Here is a 20,235-nt window from a genome sequence, read left to right on the forward strand (position 1 = left end):
CTATTTTCTAACAATGGGCAGAATGAATTTCATTTTTGTCCACTTTGAAGCAGCATTACAAAGCTTTGTGGGATTAGCTTTCCTAATCATTTAGTCACTTGTCTTCTGAGAATGGTGGCTGACAAAATGTATTGTGGCACCTGGAATAATTACAACATTTTATCTTCCAGCCGGCTCCTAATCTTCTAACTACACTTCCAATCAGCATCATAGTCAGCCCATGGATGGCAGAGCAAGCTTCTAGGCCGCGTCTTCTTTTATTGGCTGCAGATTTACGAGATTTTCGAGCCGTCACATGCATTATGCAAAATTTTACTAAATGAGTTTTGTGTCGCTGCACGCAGAATGACACTGCATTACAACAATAACAAGTTAACGCCGAAATAGACATCAAGAGATACAAAAGCTTATTTACAGCCAATCTTCAGTCGTACTGACACAACAGCGGCATGTAATGTGCTACCCCCTCATTCCCTCCAGTCAGAGCTGCCATAAGCAGGTGGTGTCACATGACACGAAAAATAAGTTATGTACGGGAGAGGTTGGCGAGGTTGTGAGGAGGGGGCATAACGTTGGGTAATAATATCAGGAGCTATGGAGAATTTTGACAAAGAACTACTAACTCTATAGACCCTGTGATTTTACAAGGTGTCTTCCAGTATCGTTTAGGTATAGATTGGGGTCTCCTCAATGGCACTTTAGACTATACTAACTTGTAAGACGTCAATAAACTGTTCACAAGATTTCAATCTTCTGGGACCCCCCAGCGATCAGCTATAATTTGTGTAACCTATGGCAGTCCCAGTAGTAAGTGTTCAACTTCTCTGCAGCACCACCACAGGATAAAAGAAGAATTACACTATACCCACTGAAATGAATGTCGTGTCTATGTAATACAGGACAGGACAGGTCCTCCAGAGTAAGAGACGCTCTTTGCACTGCATCAAGCAACTCAGAATTTCCTAGTGGGGTATATTAGAAGTTAATTCTTAAAATAGAAAACCCCTTTAATGAGCAATAAATATATCTGTAAGGCGTCCTTTGTTTAAGTGTTTTAAACTGGCCATACTGATTAGAATGGGTTGAAATTAGAGAAAAACTGCATTTTCACAACTTTCTTACGGGCTTTGTTTCTCGGCATTCACTGTGCAGCCAAACTGACATGTCATCCGTATTCTGTGGGTCGGTACGATTATGGCGATGCCAAACATACATAGCCATAACATTTTAACCCCTTAAAAAAAATGTAAAACTTACCACCTGTAACTTTTTTATATTTCCATGTACGGGGATGGATAAGGCGTCTTTTCGTGTGGCCAAATGTACTTTATATTTATACCATTTTGGGAAATGTCTGATTTTTTTGGTTACTTTTCGCCCAAATTTTTATGGCACGAAACAGTGAAAATATAGAAAACAGGTCTTTTGATTTTTTTTTTTTTTCCTGCTACAGTATTCAATGTATGGGAAAAATATTTTTCTAAGCTGATAGACCGATCATTTTTGGACAAAAGGATACCTTATGTGTATGTGTTTCACTTTATTTAGATGCATTTATGTGTTCTACGGAAAGGGAGGTGATTTGGATTTTTAATATTTATTTATTTTTATTACTGTTCTTTTAGACCCCTCTGCTACAGATCACTAATACAATGCACTGCAATGATAATTAATTGCAATTAGAGATGAGCGAGTAGTACTCGATCGAGTAGGTATTCGATCGAATACTACGGTATTCAATATACTCGTACTCGATCAAATACTACTAGCTGTTCGAAGTTAAGATTCGATGCAGAACCAGCGTTGATTGGCCGAATGCTATACATTGCCAATCAACGCTGGTTCTTCTCTTACCTTTAGAAGTCTTCTGTAAATTAGTTTACAGATGTGTGAAGGCTGTGAGGAGAATCAGCTCCTCCCATCTGCATTCACTGTATGAAGAGAGAAGAGAACCTTCTTCTCTACTAACTGTGAACTCGTCTTACATCTATGGAGACAAAACGTCTCTAATAACAGGAAGTGAACTGCAAATTAATTTTAAGGGCGGCACTCTAGTGGCAGGAACTAGAGGTTTTTTAGGTAGAAAGCAACCACATTTTTAATTAAAGTACATCACATGTTGGTCCACAATCACATGCCTGGAAAGTTAGTGATCATTGAAGCTGCCATTTAGAAATCTGGATAAGTTGGGTTACAACCCTTTTACTGTACACCCATGGAGGCTGTTACCCACCTGTAACCACAATGCTCAGTATTGCAGTAATCTATTGTCTATTTACCCGGATACTATTCATTTACAGATGAACCTTTCCTTTGATTGTTCTAGGGTCATGGAGAACCTCAAGATGTGTTCCTTAAAGTTGCTGGAGGACCCAGTCCACAGATTAAGAGATTCTTTGTAGCACTTTATACGTAAGTTATATTGTTCATTCATTTTCAGTGTTATACAGTCTAAGCACTATGTCCTGTACAAATTCTGCTCACACAGCTGCAGTTTGTTACAATGGATCAGTGTACGTAAGGCTGAATACTGCATCAGGGTCCATCATGTAAGAAATATGGAAAAGATTCTGATGTACAGTATACATAAGTTCAGTGCACACTTCACGTGAACACTACATGTAGTGTATATGCCAAGAGTAGGTCCCAGTGTATACACAAAATGTATCCAGAGGGCTTGAGAAACTTACCGAAGACTTAGGGTCCATTCACACAGAGTTTTTTGGCGAGGATTTTGGCAATGAATCAGTGTCAGAATCCACGTGGAAAAAATGCCTCCGCATAGAGTTCTATGGGTTCCGCTAGCGTAAAAAAACCCCGCTTCCTTCAGGCGGATTCCGCCTGGAAAAACCAACATAGTCAATGGGAGGTGGAAATTCCACATGGAATTGGCAGATACTGCGTGGAAACAACGCTAGCGGTTTTTTTCAAGGTCCATACACTGTGCCGGAGAAAAGATCCATTTCCTAATTCTTGAAGCGGATTTTTTCCTCGCCAAAAACCTCTGTGTGAATGGACCCTTAAAGGTGTGGGGCAGAAATTTTTTATTTAGGGCCAATCCTTACACTAGGTCATAAATATGTGATCAATTTGGGGCCGTTGTTCGGTGCCCATACTATACAGTGTACAGACCCAGAAGCATATAGCTCCGGTCCGTGTATAGCGGCCAAGAGCCGGTGCAGCATCTCCCAACCCATTGACTTTAATAAGAGCTGTACAGTATGTATGGAGGAGCTGTACAGTATGTATGGAGGAGGTGTACAGTATGTATGGAGGAGCTGTACAGTATGTATGGAGGAGCTGTACAGTATGTATGGAGGAGGTGTACAGTATGTATGGAGGAGGTGTACAGTATGTATGGAGGAGCTGTACAGTATGTATGGAGGAGGTGTACAGTATGTATGGAGGAGCTGTACAGTATGTATGGAGGAGGTGTACAGTATGTATGGAGGAGGTGTACAGTATGTATGGAGGAGGTGTACAGTATGTATGGAGGAGCTGTACAGTATGTATGGAGGAGGTGTACAGTATGTATGGAGGAGCTGTACAGTATGTATGGAGGAGGTGTACAGTATGTATGGAGGAGGTGTACAGTATGTGTGGAGGAGGTGTACAGTATGTGTGGAGGAGGTGTACAGTATGTGTGGAGGAGGTGTACAGTATGTGTGGAGGAGGTGTACAGTATGTATGGAGGAGGTGTACAGTATGTATGGAGGAGCTGTACAGTATGTATGGAGGAGGTGTACAGTATGTATGGAGGAGCTGTACAGTATGTATGGAGGAGGTGTACAGTATGTATGGAGGAGCTGTACAGTATGTATGGAGGAGGTGTACAGTATGTATGGAGGAGCTGTACAGTATGTATGGAGGAGGTGTACAGTATGTATGGAGGAGCTGTACAGTATGTATGGAGGAGGTGTACAGTATGTATGGAGGAGGTGTACAGTATGTGTGGAGGAGGTGTACAGTATGTGTGGAGGAGGTGTACAGTATGTGTGGAGGAGGTGTACAGTATGTGTGGAGGAGGTGTACAGTATGTATGGAGGAGGTGTACAGTATGTATGGAGGAGGTGTACAGTATGTATGGAGGAGGTGTACAGTATGTATGGAGGAGGTGTACAGTATGTGTGGAGGAGGTGTACAGTATGTGTGGAGGAGGTGTACAGTATGTATGGAGGAGCTGTACAGTATGTATGGAGGAGCTGTACAGTATGTATGGAGGAGGTGTACAGTATGTATGGAGGAGGTGTACAGTATGTGTGGAGGAGGTGTACAGTATGTGTGGAGGAGGTGTACAGTATGTGTGGAGGAGGTGTACAGTATGTATGGAGGAGGTGTACAGTATGTATGGAGGAGGTGTACAGTATGTATGGAGGAGCTGTACAGTATGTATGGAGGAGCTGTACAGTATGTATGGAGGAGGTGTACAGTATGTATGGAGGAGGTGTACAGTATGTATGGAGGAGCTGTACAGTATGTATGGAGGAGGTGTACAGTATGTATGGAGGAGGTGTACAGGTTCCTTACAAGAATCTTCCCTTGCACTGTCTGCTTTGCAATGGTAAAGATTAGGTAAACTATGGTATATACTGATTAACCCTTATTCTCTACAGACTGGATTCTAATTGTATAATATAGAACTTATTCTGTCTTCTGAACTCAGCCGACAAGGAAAACGAGGAATGTTTTTGTCTTAGTTTCCATGACAACAACAAGGGCTCTGCAAATAAATAAATCAATTATAGTCATGGCAACCACTTTTTTTTAATTTCATGACTTCATTTCTAAAATATCGGAACCCCTTTAATTTGTCTTTTGTTGCGATGAACTAAGACCTTACAATCGTCTGTTATGAAGAGCCGTAATTGGTGCAAGGAGCAGTCATTGGGCAGCAACGTATTAAAGGGGTACTTGATCCGTATGATTGCTGGGACCCCCCACCGTTCCCTGAGTTTCCTGTAGGAATGGGGTAGGGTATGTGTAATGCTCCTCCATTAAGCCCTATAAGACTGTCCTAGCACTGTACATGGCGTCTCTTAGAGATTAATAGAGCGGCAGCGCTCCGTTCACAAATAGGCCTCGATTTATGGTAGTCCCGACAGTCTGAGCCCCCCTGATCAGACACCTGTCCTGTGTATAAGGAATAAGGCATCATTCTGGGAATACTCCTTTAAGGATTGCCCCCTGATCTATCCCAATATGCAGCTGCTCTGTATACACTCAGTGTACAGCTAATAAAGCTGCCGGGCTGAAGTCTGATGGAAGTAATGTGCTCTCTATCCTCTTGTTACCGCTGAATCACATTTTATAGCTGCACAAATTCAGCCTCAAACAAGTTTATAAAACAACCAATAAAACCGTCTGAGGCGAGCCCCTTATTTTATGGCCCCGTCAGTGTTACTCGCAGAGATAAACGGCCTGGGTTATATGGTTAATTGTTTAATTTGGTTAGGCCAGAGAAGTTATATATGTAATCTTCCAGTATCTTACTGGTATGTGTGTGATGATGGGAAAACTGAGGTGTCCGTACAGGGACGGGCAGAAGAGGGGTTTTCTAACACTTTCCTTACTTTATTCACTTAATATTTTCCTGCTCTTTCATATTCTTGCTGTTAGAGGGTAGTATTATATCAGTTGTATTCTTGTATATCGGAGGCAGTATTTTAGTCATTATATTCTTGTATATAGGGAGCAGTATTACAGTCATTATATTCTTGCATATAGGGGGCAGTATTATAGAAGTTGTATTCTTGTATATTGGAGGCATTATTATAGTCGTGCTTTTCTTGTACATAGGAGCAGTATTGTAGTAATTGCATTTTTGTATATAAGAGTAATACAGTAGTTATATTTTTTAAACAGGGGTAGTATTATAGGAGTTGTATTCTTGTATATAGAAGGCAGTATTATAGTATTTGTATTGCTGCACATAGGGCTAGTTTATTGTAGTTATATTCTTGTACGTAGGAGGCAGTATTATAGCTGTTATATTCTTGCATATAGGAGCAGTATTGTAGAAGTTGTATTCTTGTATATAAGAGTAATATAGTAGTTATAATTATATAGTTATATTTTTGTAAATAGTGGCAGTATTATAGTTGTTGTATTCTTGTATATAGAAGGCAGTATTATAATAGTTGCACACGGGCAGTTTATAGTAGTTATATTCTTGTACATAGGAGCAGTATTATGGTTGTTATATTCTTGTACATAGGAGCAGTATTATAATAGTTGTATTCTTGTATATAGAAGGCAGTATTTTAGTAATTGTATTCTTGCACATAGGGACAGTTTATAGTAGTTATATTCTTGTACATAGATGGCAGTAGTGTAGCGTTTATATTCTTATGCATAGAAAGCAGGATTATACTAGTTTTATTCTTGTACATATGGGTATTGTTGTAGTAGTAATATACTTGTATATGGGGGAACGGGGAAGTATTATAGAACTTATATTATTGTTAATGAAGTAGGTAGTATTTTAGTAGTTATATTCTTATATATAGCGGCGGTATTATATTAGTTATACTCCTGTACATAGATATCTTTATATTCTTGAATATAGAGGGTAGTATTACAGCAGCTTTATTCTTGTACAAATGAGCAGTGTTGCTTTAGTAATAGTCTTGTATTTGGGAGAAGTACTATAGTAGTTATATTCTTGTATCTAGGGGGTAGTATTTTACCAGTTAGATTCTTGTACACATGTGGCAGTTTTATAGGATGATAAAAGAAAAAGTCAATGCTCACCTTCATAAGTTGTTCTATATCCTGGCCTGAGGTCCATGCTTTTGATGATCCAAGCAATATTAACCATATGAGGTAAAAGGAAGCAGTATGCACCACTGAAAACCTATAAAAACTTAAAGCCACTGGTACATCCATTATCATAGTAGTTATATTCTTGTAGATAGGAGTAGTATTATTTTAGTCATGTCCATAATAAAGATATTCTGTCCAACTTGTCTGGCCAACTACATAATGGGCTTAAAAAGTGTCAACTAATTTGTGTTTAGTGTTATTTATAATAATTCCATCTACAGGATACAAAATAACCTGAATGTCTTTGTCTATCATCTAGTGATCGTTGGCTATCTGCACCTATCCAGATCTGGCAAATCTACGTCCATTCCCTAAAGAGAGTGGATGTCAGCTGCATAACTGGTCAACTGACCCAAATGTCCCTGGTCCTACGAGGAACACAGGTGGTGCGGAAAGTTAGAGCTTACAGTTCCCACCCTCAAGAACTGAAGGTGAGTTCTTACAAAAATACATCTGCATAGTATCCGCAACCAGCATCCATTTTTACCGTTCCTGAGCATCAACTTTTCATACTGTATAGGTAAAAATCTTGTTCTGTTCTGTACAACTCCCATCCAAACCCACTACAAATAAAACTTTACATAGTCTAATCCTGCAGTTATGTATTACTGTCTTCCATCTGCCCTCTTTTCTTAATAATCTACAACCAGTTGAAGAGGAGGCAGGTGGAAGAGATTTAACGCTAGGTTCACACTAGCGTTCAGGTTTCCAAAACCCTATCTGCTTAAAAAACAGTTATCCGCACAAAGCCGCAGACCCCATAGACTATGATGATTTCCACTAAGTTTATTCTGAAATCAGGCTTGCAGAACTTTTCGCTTCACCTATTTTAAGCGGAATGGGGGACGGAGTCTCCAAACACTAGTGTGAACCTAGCGTTACACATACGGTAACTGCACAGACTACAAAAGGTGTCGTCTGGAACCATGTAGGATCTGTATGCACGGAAAGTGGCTGAATATTTTTGAGATTATTTGTAGGCTTGTTTAACCCTTTCCATGCCAACCACGTATCTACACATCCTCCCAGGGTGGCACTTCTGTAGCCGAGGACATATCTAATACATTCTTACTACTAATGCCGATATCTCAGAACTGGTTGGGGCTATGAAGGTGATTTTGGATTCATTTAAAAGATGAGAATCTCATCTTTACAATGATACCAAGATCTTCATTATAACCCTTACAGATTTGGAGCGATTTGTCCTATTTAATTTTGGTGACTATATGATAATATGTACATGTAGTCAGGTATGTATGAACTTTACAAATCCTAATTTTTTTTATTAAGAATGTGTTTCTGTGCCTCTGTATCTGTTTGGGTATTATTTTCCAAAATGTTACGATCTGTTTAAAAATTCCATAAAGGTGCCCCTTATTGTAAAATGTTAGGTGCCAATTTTACATCGTGTCTACTTTCAGGAAATATATGTGTGGAGGTATACATAATATGATTTTTTAATGTGCAACAAATGGCTTGTCACCATAAATGTTAAGGAAAGCCATTCACTGGCCTTCTAGTAAAACCTGCAGTATAGTATGTATATGCGGCCATGCTGCAGATATTAGATTTCTGTTGACAAATCCTTTAAATTATGGTGTCCCTGGAACCAGATGGACATTTACTCTGCAGTCTTCTGTTAAGGAACACAATTGACAGTAACTTGCTTTTATGTAGATAAGCGGCTCCGGAGGAGTCTGGACACCACTGATCTCTTTTATTCAAATCTCACATTCATTCCATTTTGCTAACTGCTAATAGGGTTGTTGGGGCGGATAGTTGTTGGACAGCGACTTCCTAACAGCAGCCTAGGAGAGAGCTTTTATTTTATCTGAAGGCTAGAGATAAGTTGACACGGCTGTTTTAGTCATTACGACCCGGCCATCTCCTTCTGTTTCCTGCTTTGTGTGCTTCACTTGCCTTGTAATTTCATTTAATTGCAGCCTTAGATTAGTGGGCACGCCGCTGATTGACATTCATCTCTACCCGGTGAGACGTAATACAGGTCTCTGCAGCGGAGAGGAAAATAGCCCAGAAAACTGTGACAGCATCCATGATTGTAGTAGACAGCAATATTGTTGATATATTGTCATAATTTATTATTAATGATCTGGTTTTATTATTTTTCTTTGCTGGTAATTTTTTAACTATTTATAAAAAAAGATTTTCTATCAGTGCCCGGATGAAACATTCTCTGGCATATATTTTCCCTGCCACACTTCTGGCATAAATGATGGTAAATCTCTTGGGGACAAAGGCTTAACTCCCTGTGCCCCCTCACCGAGTTCCCTTGGATGGATGGTGCATAAATGAAAAATTGCAATTTTTTTTTTTCACAAAAAATTGCGACTTTTTATGCCTAATACACCCAAAAACTATCATATAAGGCACAGTAGTGACAGGAAAGGGGAGAAGTGAAGCGTAGAGAGCTGCAGTAACCAGGCACAACCACTACTTAGTGTATGGCGCTATGCACTAAGCTGTGTCTTGTTTCAGTGGGCAACACGCCTATAGCTGATCAGTGGGGGTGGCGGGAGTTACTGTTTCGCTATTGATCACCTAGATCATCAATAGTAAAGTCCCAGAAAAGCCATTTAACCCAACATATATGATGGATGAAGGCTCCTAGGCAGAATAAAGTTATCATGTCATTTTATTGCACAGTGAACAAGGTAAACACAAAACTTGCATCACATTCAGAATTGTTTTCCAGCTTCCCGATACATCATACAGAATATTAAAGGATGCCTTTAGGAAGTACAATTTGTTCCGCAAACATCAAGACCTCACACAACTCTGTGAATGGAAACATGATAGTTATGACTTTTGGAGGGGGGCCAGTTAAATAAAGAAAAAGTGCTGGGGCAGGAAAGAGATTAATTTTTTTTTTCTAATTATTGTGTTTTTTTCGCATGCACAGGTTGACCCAGAGTGTGTGTTTGTCCTCCCTCCAAATGGGATCCAAGACCTGCACATTGTGGTTCGCCCCCTACAGGCCGGCAGCAAATTCATCTATCTCAATTTGGTTGATGTTGATCAGCATCAGCTTGTAGCATCCTGGCTGGTCTGCGTATTAAGCCGGAACCCAATCATTTCCAAGGTAACGTACAATGAGAATCTGATGTTACTGAATGAACTTTATTGTGTCATAATTGTATTGTTTGGGGTCCTCGTCACCGTATGACCAGTTCTTTAGATGTTTCTAACGTCTGATGGGGTCTTCAAGATGGTGAATAATGCAAGGGTCAAAATGGTAACTCAGAAGCATCAAGAGGTGAATGGGGTTCATCTAACTTACTGATCTAAAGCTAAAAAAGGGGGCAATGTTGTCGATTTAAGTGGGATTAACCAACCATCTAATGGCAGATAACAGTGGAAGGAGGATTTACAACTCTGCCATTAAAGGGGTAAGAATGCTTGGGCAACTGAAATTCCTGCTACATGAAATAAATGAACATCTGCATATTTCAGGTAGAATTTGGAGCGGATTTCAAGGCAAAATCCAGGTCATGTTTAGCTTGAAACTCTGCTGTGTGAGCACACCCTTATACCTCTATTGAAACAAATGTGTATGTCCAAACAATGTGTAAAGGCAATTTTATGTGTAAGTGTAGTCTAATATCAGTCAGATGCATTACCCTATCTAGATACAGATGTGATTTTAGTCACACTGCACATGTGGTGGGACCATTATGTTCCCCAATCACTTGCATCACATGGTCCATCTGTCATATGGACTATTCTTTGCACCTCTTCACCACAAACTCAATTAGGGGATTATATCAATCCCTGCGATACAGTATTTGGACATTAAAAAGTTGCAAAATAGAGCCTTTTAGCTTATTTGGGCAAAACTGTGACCTAATGTATTTATTCCCAACTCACTCCACTTTTGAAATGTAAGGCTGCCTTCTTATGGAATAACGCCGGGCTTCATTCACAGCCGTACACGCGAGCGCTGCGGAAGGCTCCCGAACACTTCCCATTCACTTCAATGGGAGCGCTCGCGTCTACGGCTGTGAATGAGGAAGCCCGGTGTTACTCCGTGTGAAGGCAGCCTAAGAGAGAATCCCTGTGTAATGCTCTGCCTCTCAGACCCTTCACTAGGAACAACACAGTGTATTAGTTTTTCCTGGACTGTTCCTTTAAGTTACAATCTGGACCAATGTGCCAAATCCAATGATGACTTGACACTTGTTGGACCAATATGACCTAAATAGAGACAATGTTTTGCCACTAAAAATGTTTTCTTTTAACAACTGAACAGCGCTGATATATAACCCCCTTACAATTAAGTATAAGAGGATCGGTGTAGCTGCTTGGCAGAGGAGCAGCATTTCTAATTTACTAGCACATAATTGTCTATGAAGTTATAGTGCATCTGTGACCTATCTCCAGTCTGAAATAAATCACAGCGGGCTCCATCCATCATCCAGATTTAATTCTTCCTTTACTACCCTCTTATGGATTGTGTTACAAAGTTGCAGAAGTTGTTAACATAAACTTGTTCTCTTGTTCCTTGCAGCCCATTCATTTTCATTGGCATCATCTGAGTATTTGAGCCGTGGCTGGTTATTAAAATCTCTCAAAGCTCCTGATACTCACTTTATGTTCCTGTCCAGAATATTTAATGACTGTTCAACAGCTACAAACCATAAAAAAATCTGTTTTTTATAACTACCCTAAATATTAAAATAAAAATTTCTTAGGGGGTTGCCCTACAATTAGATATTACATTTCTCAATTAAAGTGATACACACGTAATAAATATTTAATTCAAATTATTTTAATAAATGTTCTTATGTCTAAGGCTAGGTTCACACCCATACCTGATCTAACTTGGGGGTTTCCTGCAAGCAGGACTTTTCTCTCCACTTTTTACCACATTTTTCGGGTGGAAACCCTCGTTTCCATGGGTAACCGCTTTTTAAGTGGTTTAAAGGATTCTACCATTAAAATTGAAGAAAGGCTATTCTTCTCCTACCTTTAGATGTCTTCTCTGCGCCGCCGTTAGGTAGAAATGCCGGTTTTCGTCAGTATGCAAATGAGTTCTCATGCTGCACTGGGGGTGGGCCCCAGCACTCAAACGGCACTGGGGGTGTCCCCAATGCTGCGAGAGAATTCTCCAGCGCCGCCTCCATTTTCTTCAGGAACGGCCTCTTCACGCGTCTTCTTTTTCCTCTTCACGCGTCTTCTTCTGGCACGGGCGGTCAAACTTCTAGGCTTCGGGCCTAGGGCAGAGCCGACTGCGCATGCCCACAGGCCACAAGAAAATGGCCGCTTACTTACTGTGTAAGTGGCCATTACTCTTGTGGCCACAGGCATGCACAGTCGGCCCTGCCCAAGGCCTAGAAGTTTGACCACCCGCCCGTTCTGTTTGAGCCCTGGGGCCCGCCCCCAGTACTGTGAGAGAACTCATTTGCATACCGACGAAAACCGGGATTTATTCCTAATGGCGGCGCAGAGAAGACATCTAAAGGTAGGAGAAGAATAGCCTTTCGTAAGGCTATTCCTACGTGTTAATGAGAAAAAAATCTATTTTATTGGTAGAATCTCTTTAACTTTATGGTTTTTGGGTCCCCACATGGACCTGAAGAACAGAAAGCCGAACGCTAGTGTGAACCTAGAGTCAGTAGTGTGGTTCCATACTTGTTATGGTGCCCCCTGGTGTTCTTTTAATTCCCTCTCAGTATGTCCTCTTAATGTGTCCAGTGCTGATGGACACACATGCTCAGTAGCTCAGTCCCACTTTTTCTATGTGGATTGTAAAATGATTCCTGCTATATTACGGGCCAGCCAATAATAAGTGATACACTAGAGTTGCATTTGTGCACCCACAGTGGGTAGTACTGAATAATAGGACAATCCCTTTAACCCATTCTGGACCACTCACCAAGAACCTGCCACAATGGGATGTCCAAGTATACTGTCCTAATACAAGTGGGCCCTCAAAGTGCCATATGGGGGCTAAAGAGAGACACTGACTCCCATCCATGTGATTCAGTCTGCTTCTTAGAGGCGTAGTACCCTCTAGTAGAAGTATGTTGGAAAGCCATAATCTAAGGATGCATTTACACTGTATGTAAATGCTGCAGGTTTTTTGGGGGGGATGGAAAATCCACAAGTTCACAGTAAACAAATCCCATTGAAACCCAAATCTGCAGCAGAAACTGTCATACGGTATGGATTTTATATCTGCAGCATGTTAATTTGCACTGTAGATTTTCGCCACACGTTTCAATCTTTGCCATGTAGTTTGCCTCAGGTTTGTCATTGACTTTGCTGATCTGTGGCAGAGCTTACTACTGTTTTTCCTCTTTGGAATATATCTGAAGACGGTGCTGTTGTAAATGTAAGCTCAGTCCATGTGAATAGAGCTGGCGTGCTCAGCATTGTCTGCTTTATTCAGAAGCCAAAAGAGTCGCGTGGGAACAATGATTTGTATTACCCACGGGGGTCCATAATGACCATCCATGATACTAGACAGCCACTTTAAGATGATCATTTCAGGACAACCCCTAACCCTTTCAATTAAAGAGTCCTTAAATTATGCACTTGCTACTTGCCCTTATATATCTTCCTGGCTGCTAGTCTCCTTTAAATTCCCGACCCTTATTTTGCACGATGATAAATGACTGGCGCATTCTCTCTGAAAGGGATTATTACAAGCTGACATGTATAATTTTGCTGGGCTATTCGTTGTTAAAACAATTTGAATTAGTATGTCGAGCGCTAGATCCTGGGGGAGCAGAAATGAAACATTACAATCTGAAAATATTAAAGCTCTCCTGTAATTTATTTCTGAAAGTGCCGTGCAAGCTGAATAAGGCGCCCAGCTATCCTAATGGAAACAAATTAAGAAGTGTGAGAGTGCGCCCGGACTTTCCTAGGACTCGTTGCGGGCTTGTGCTCAGCAGGATTATGCTGGACCTGTGCTTAGAGGCAATCACTTTGCACTTTGTAATTACCTTCCACATCCATGTTATTTCCCACCGTATTTGTCATTAAAAAAAAAAAAGCAGCGCCTTTGCAAATTGTCTTGATTAACCCCTTCAGAGTGTGTATGATTGTCACGTGTGGCAGGAGGTCATGCCCGTGCAAAGGCTGTAATACACAGGCACAGCTTCGCTATCACGGTGGGGATCTGAGGAACTTCTGATCTTCACCATCTAACCCTTTGACTTGCTTGAGGCCTATACCTAGTATGGACAGGCAGCCCAGGGGACATTAAAAGACTTACCGGGTGTCTGAGCATATTTGCTGTTTTCAATGGATACTAGATATGTGTTAATGGGGTTTTCAGGACTACAATATTGATGATTAACCTTTATATATTATTCTTTGATAGTAAATGGGGGAGGGGGGGGGGTCTGTCGTCCCAAACCTCCCAACAGACTAAAGTGGCAGCAGTGGTCCTGTGAGCCCTGCATCATCTTCACAGACTAGGTGGCGGCGCACCCTGTAAGAAATAGCTTTATTAAATTGACCTATAATGTATAAGTACCAAAAATAGCTCCTACATAAAGAACAGCTTGTCCTGACAAAAAAACAAACAACTCACGATGTATAAAAAATTATAAAACATTGTGACTGCTGGAATGCAGAGAGAAAAAAAGTGAAAAACAAATAGTTCTGGTCCACAAGGGTTTCAGCATTTTCTGACTACAGCTATGAGATTTGTGCATTGTATTACTAAGGCTTAATTCACATCTGCACAAGAGTCTGCAAAGAGGACTCTGTCGCAATTTCTGCCTGAAATCAGCGGACCAGAACAACGGATAGGCCAATGCTGATGTAAACATAGTATAACAGATTATAAACAGATCTTTCATAATTCTTACTAACATACATTTAGGGCTAGTTCACACAGAGTTTTTTTGCAGGCGGAATCCGCCTCAAAATCCGCCTGCAAAAAAGGCGCCCATTCATTTCAATGGGAGCCGCTCGCTTTTTTACCCGCTAGTGATTTTTTTCAGCTAGCGGGAAAAAGAAGCAACATGTCCTTTCTTCGCGCAGATTCCGTGGCTGAGACAGCTGTGGCGTCCACGGCACGAGACTCACTCCCGATTAGACCTATTCATTCGAGCCTAATCAGGAGCGGGATGCCTTGGGCACTGCATCGGCATCCCATCTCGGCTAGCCGCGCAGAGAATTCGCACGGTGGAAAAGGTTTCCACCATGTGAACATACCCTTAGAAGGTTACTAAGAAGTAGGTGACAAATAAAAGGGAATGAAGATCAGACTGCACAGGGTCTGTTTGCATACCTCCCAACCGGCCCGCATTTGGCGTGAAAGTCACACTTTGCTACCCCTGTTCTGCGGTCCCGCACAGGCAATTAAGAGATGCGTGTAAGGTACTGAGAAGGGGGGGGGGTGAGATGCAGGAGGGAGAGAGAGTGTGTGTGTGTCTCTCTCTGTCTGTGTGTCTATGTGTTTGTCGTTATACTGGGGGCAGAGATGGAGAGGGGACATGAAATTGGGGGCTGAGATGGAGGGATATGAAATTGGAGGCGGAGATAGAGGGGGGACATGAAACTGGAGGCTAAGATAGAGGGGGAACATGAAAGTGGGGGCAGATGAAAGAGGATTTATAACTGGGGCAGATGAAAGTGGATATGAAACTGGGGGCAGATGAAGGGGTTATATGAAACTGAGGGAGAAATGGAGGAGGGGGAGATGAAACGGGGGCAGAGATGGAGGAGGGGACATGAAATGGGGTAGATGAAGGGGGGCACATAAACTGGGGACAACTGAAAAGCATTAAACTGTGGGAGTAGCTGGAGTGGGACCTGTCTGCCTCTAGTTGCCCCCAGTGTAATGTTCCTTCGAGCTACACCTACGGTTTAATGTCTGCTTCTGGCTGCCCGAGTTTAATGTCCCACTTCATCTGCCATTAATTTGTTGTCCCCCTCCAACTACCCCCATTGCTAATGTCCCCTCCAGCTGCTTAATACTGTGGGGCAGTTGGAAGGGAACATTACAATGTGGGGGCATATAATGTATGGGTGACTGTAGAAGGATTATACTGTGACGGGGCACATGGAAAATGAATGAATATGGGCGGAGCTAAATTTGCAGCGTCACGCTATGCGCGCCGCACATTTTGTCCCTCTTTCTATTGTTTTGAAAGTTGGGAGGTATGCTGTTTGTAGTCTGTTACTATGGAGACACATTGGCCTATGTTGGAGTGTAGACAAAAAAAAAAACAATTGAACCTAATTTGCAAGGTTGCATTAATATTTTTTAGGTATATTCCAAGATTTTAATGTTCTTTGCCACCACACTTGGCTATGATTACACTGTAATGTCTGACCATGGGTGGCTTCTCCTGGCGATATCAAGCTAAACACTGGTGGTGGGACAGGGGGGCTTCCAGGTAAATAGGGGTTTTCTTTATGAGACAATTCTTTTATATTCATTTTAAATACCAAATTACTTTTTTTAATACTTGATCTTTCCTGCCATTTATTGATAGTCACCTTCACAGCTTCATTCTAAATTCTGTTGGTTTCTTCAAAGTTATTACTTTACTCGCCGTACTTAGTAACCAATAAACAGATGAAGAGATGGCGGAAAGATGGAAAAGAGTAAGATGTGACGGCGTGATCAGACTACATAGGGATTGTTTGTAATTATTGTAGTCTGTCACCATGGAGACACATGTATGACCCACATACACATAACAATTGACTACAGAGACTATACATATAGCATGCATTGCAGCAATGAATGAAATAGTTTAAGAAGTGCCTTTATCTTATAAAGGTTGGCGCAATGCCCAAAAGTGGCATTATACAAGAAGACATGCTAGTAAAATGTTTCCATCTCCTTCTTTATGTCCTCCTAGGCCTTTGAAATAACAATATCTACAGGAGAGAAAGGCTGTAACAAAAGGATCACCTACACGAACCCGTATCAGACCCGGAAGAAGTACTCGCTCCATACCAACAGGGCTGATCTTCTGCAGTTCAAGGAGAACACCTTTGAGGTAATTGTACCATTGTAGCTCCAACATGCATCGTCACCCATCTGTACAAAAGTTCTGAATGGCAGGTCAGGCTAGTTATGTAACACCTCACCTAGAGGCACAAGTATAGCGGGTGCAATGGTGGCAGGCACACCCAACTTTCGGGCCCATTTGAGGAGACCAGAGGAGAAGTCAGATTTTGCATTGACCTTAGAGTTACAACTCTATGTGCATCCATATATTGCCATTCGGGATTCCAATAAAAATGGGTGAAAAAACCTTATATTACCCAGATTAACAGCTAAATAGGTTTTTTGGCGGTTTTTTAGCCAGCTTTTCCAGAAACAGATATGCTTGGTAAATTAATTTGGATTTTCAGTGAAGCTAACCCTTCTACCCAGTTATAAACTACTGTCATAAATAAATAGCACAGATGAATATAGGAAACTTTGTAAGGGGCCACGTGGTGGCTCAGTGGTTAGCACTGTAGCCTTGCAGCGCTGGAGTCCTGGTGTTCAAATCCTGCCAAGGGCAAAAAACCATCTGCAAGGAGTTTGTATGTTCTCCCCGTGTTTGCATGGATTTCCATCACATATTCCAAAGACATATTGATAGGGAAAAATGTACATTGTGAGCTCTATGTGGGGCTCACAATCTACAAAAAAAAAAAAAAAAGGAAACTTTGTAATATACCTTATTAAAGAAATATGTTTTCGTCTCCACTTTTCAGGCAGAGTTACTTTCTGCGTATTAGTCTATGAAGAGGGGAAGAAGCTGCTAGAAAAGACCCTCAAATAATTGCTGCTACTCTCTGCTCTTTTAACACTGCTAGGTTGTTAGATAAGAGGCCACCAGTGCACAGAATGAGACAATAAATTGATTAATGAGACAGTAGCAACCTTCTGCTCCTCCCCTCCCTTCTCCATAGAGTTTTGTGTGTAAAGCTGAATATGGAGACAGAATCTTGTGTAACTATGTCTCTAACTCAGCACTGCACCCACTTTTATCAGATTGGTGTGGGCCCCCAATTACAAACTCATGATAATAACCCCTCAATGTCCTTCATTTATTTAAAGGAGAAGCTTTGCTTATTATGGAAATGATCCCTTTATAATAATATGCAAATGAAAGCAACATGTCCGCCATTTCTGTAGGAATAAATGAATGCGGTTTCAGTGAACCTGAGAAGAACAGGGCAGATGACTTCCCCTCTTGCCATTGTGTAACCTATTCCATCTGCTCTGTATAATTAAAATGTCCTAATTATATGGTACAACAGGTCATCCCTACTCGCTGCCGCCGCCACGTGTGATTCAGATGTGCGCTGAGGCTGCAGCCGGTGAGCGCTCACAGGAAGTGACTTTGAAAGTAGTTACATGAAGGTCCCCGGCACCTTGTAAAGCAATGTTCGCTGTAAAGCCACTGTAAGATTACAATCTTATAAGTTCAACAAGTTCACATGTCCCCTAAATGCTTTATTAAATCTCGTAATTTGGAACGTAGCTCGGACGACTGTAATAGGATCATTCTACATGACAGAGCAGAGGTTACATTTACAGATGATACTTCCTAGTGCTTCGGATAATTTACTGGAGCGTATAATGTATTAATCGTGTTTATTTTCAGCTTTCACTGTACCCTGTGAAACATTATATCAATCCCAGTGATTTATGATGCTCTTAAAGCTACAGCACCGCTTACAACTCTTCTCTTTGATCCATTGCTGTAGGTCGCTGCTGGTGAAACGTACACTATTGGGCTGCGATTTGCACCCGGCGAGAGCAGCGGACAGGAAGAGATTCTCATATTTATCAATGACCAGGAAGACAAAAACGAAGAGACGTTCTGCGTGAAGGTCAACTATGAGCAAGCCAATAAATAAGGTTCTTTGTAGGTGTGAAACTAAGGGTCTTACTTCCCGCCCGCCAAAGTTTTACTTGCCTCATTGCTTACACCCTTTCATTAGGCCATACAAAGGTCTGTGCCAGGCATAACTACCCGTTTGACATTGGCATCAATCACACAGATCTTTATAGGACATACAGTAACTCCCTCTGTTGGCTGACTTGCCTCATTACGCTATGTACTATTACTAGCAGAAGAAGTTATTGTTGGTACAGACTACAGAGATTATCCAGGATTAGAAAACATGGCTGCTTTCTTTTAGAAAAACCTCCATTTCCTCTTCTCAAGCAGTGACATCATGTCACATTACTATGACCATGTGACCAATGAATGTGATGTCACTGCTTGAGAAGAGGAAGTGGAGCTCATTCTGAAAGAAAGCGGCCATGTTTTCTAATACTGGTTATTCCCTTTAAGGCAACACCTCTTGGACAGTCAGGCCTGGACTAAGATTCAAAGTTAAGATCTATGACAATGAGGCAAGTTGAAATTTTGAGATTGGTTGCCAAAAGTTACATTTCTGCTTTAAAGTCACTTTATATTAAATTATTCTACCTTCTTATGGGTATTACAGTGGAATTCCTCCGAAATCGGCATCAAAGTCACTTACATCAAAATGATTCCTGCACCAAATTATTTCTGATTGAAGTTATTATAACTTTTATTATCGGGACCCTATGACAACACTTCTTGTCTAGTGATTCTATGATTCACAAAAACATCATAACAACCCAGATGCCTCTTTATGTGTTTACACTGGTACTACAGCACTCATGTGAACAGTCACTTAGACCCATGCACCGTAGGAAGATTTGGCAGGAAATAAAAGGGAGGAGCTGTGTTTAGCAACTAGTCAGATTGCTGATTTTGTTTTCAAAATTGAAAACTGATTGGTTGCTTTGGGTACTGTGACAATACTGACCCTTAAACAACGGACAGAAAGAGTTGCCATAGGAATTTTTAGGATTGATGATATTTGCGTAAAACTCCTCCCCCATTAATATAAAAAAATATTTCCAAAAATTCATTTCAGAAGGTTAACTCTATTTAAAGAAACTTATGTATTTTTAGGCAAATATGTGAAGTGAGGTTTTTATTATTTCCTTTCACTAATTAAAAGTTTTATATTATATAAAATCTATTTTTATAAGATTTTTTTTATCTTTATAATTTTTGAAGATTTCTCTTTATTTACAGTGTTTGGAATAAAATATTTTGCGATTGCGTCAACATTTGGTCATTTATTCCTTTCTATGTGGATGTGGCAGTCCATGTCATGGGTTGTGGTTAGCGGGGGAGAAAAAACACAGCGGGGAGATTTACAATGAGCAGTGTTATGTACCTTGGTCTTCAAAATTGTGGGTGTAGGGGGGAGCGTGAAGATAGAGTTGTGTGGGCAGCAGTGTTGTGTGTATGGGGAAAACAAGGAGCAAGCCCAGCTAGGTGTGGGTATATGGAGAACATGGAGACAGCAGGGCGGTGTATGGTGGAAATGTGGAGGTACTGTAGCTGTGTTTGGGGGAAAATATGGTGGTAGCAG

General features: G+C 41.0%; 1 protein-coding gene across 1 annotated transcript in view; it reads left to right on the forward strand.

Annotated features, from left to right (window-relative positions):
• The window catches only part of NPHP4 (nephrocystin 4), a 213,498-nt gene extending 194,679 nt beyond the window's left edge, over nt 1-18,819 (forward strand). The window contains exons 26-30 of the mRNA XM_075279781.1: nt 2,327-2,412; nt 7,082-7,253; nt 9,743-9,922; nt 16,671-16,811; nt 18,520-18,819. Coding sequence (XP_075135882.1) covers nt 2,327-2,412; nt 7,082-7,253; nt 9,743-9,922; nt 16,671-16,811; nt 18,520-18,672 — 732 coding nt within the window. The 3' untranslated portion in view covers nt 18,673-18,819. The remainder of the gene's footprint in view (nt 1-2,326; nt 2,413-7,081; nt 7,254-9,742; nt 9,923-16,670; nt 16,812-18,519) is intronic.
• The last annotated feature ends 1,416 nt before the right edge of the window (nt 18,820-20,235 follow it).

Source organism: Leptodactylus fuscus, chromosome 6 (assembly GCF_031893055.1).
Source record: "Leptodactylus fuscus isolate aLepFus1 chromosome 6, aLepFus1.hap2, whole genome shotgun sequence".
NCBI classification, from domain to species: domain Eukaryota; kingdom Metazoa; phylum Chordata; class Amphibia; order Anura; family Leptodactylidae; genus Leptodactylus; species Leptodactylus fuscus.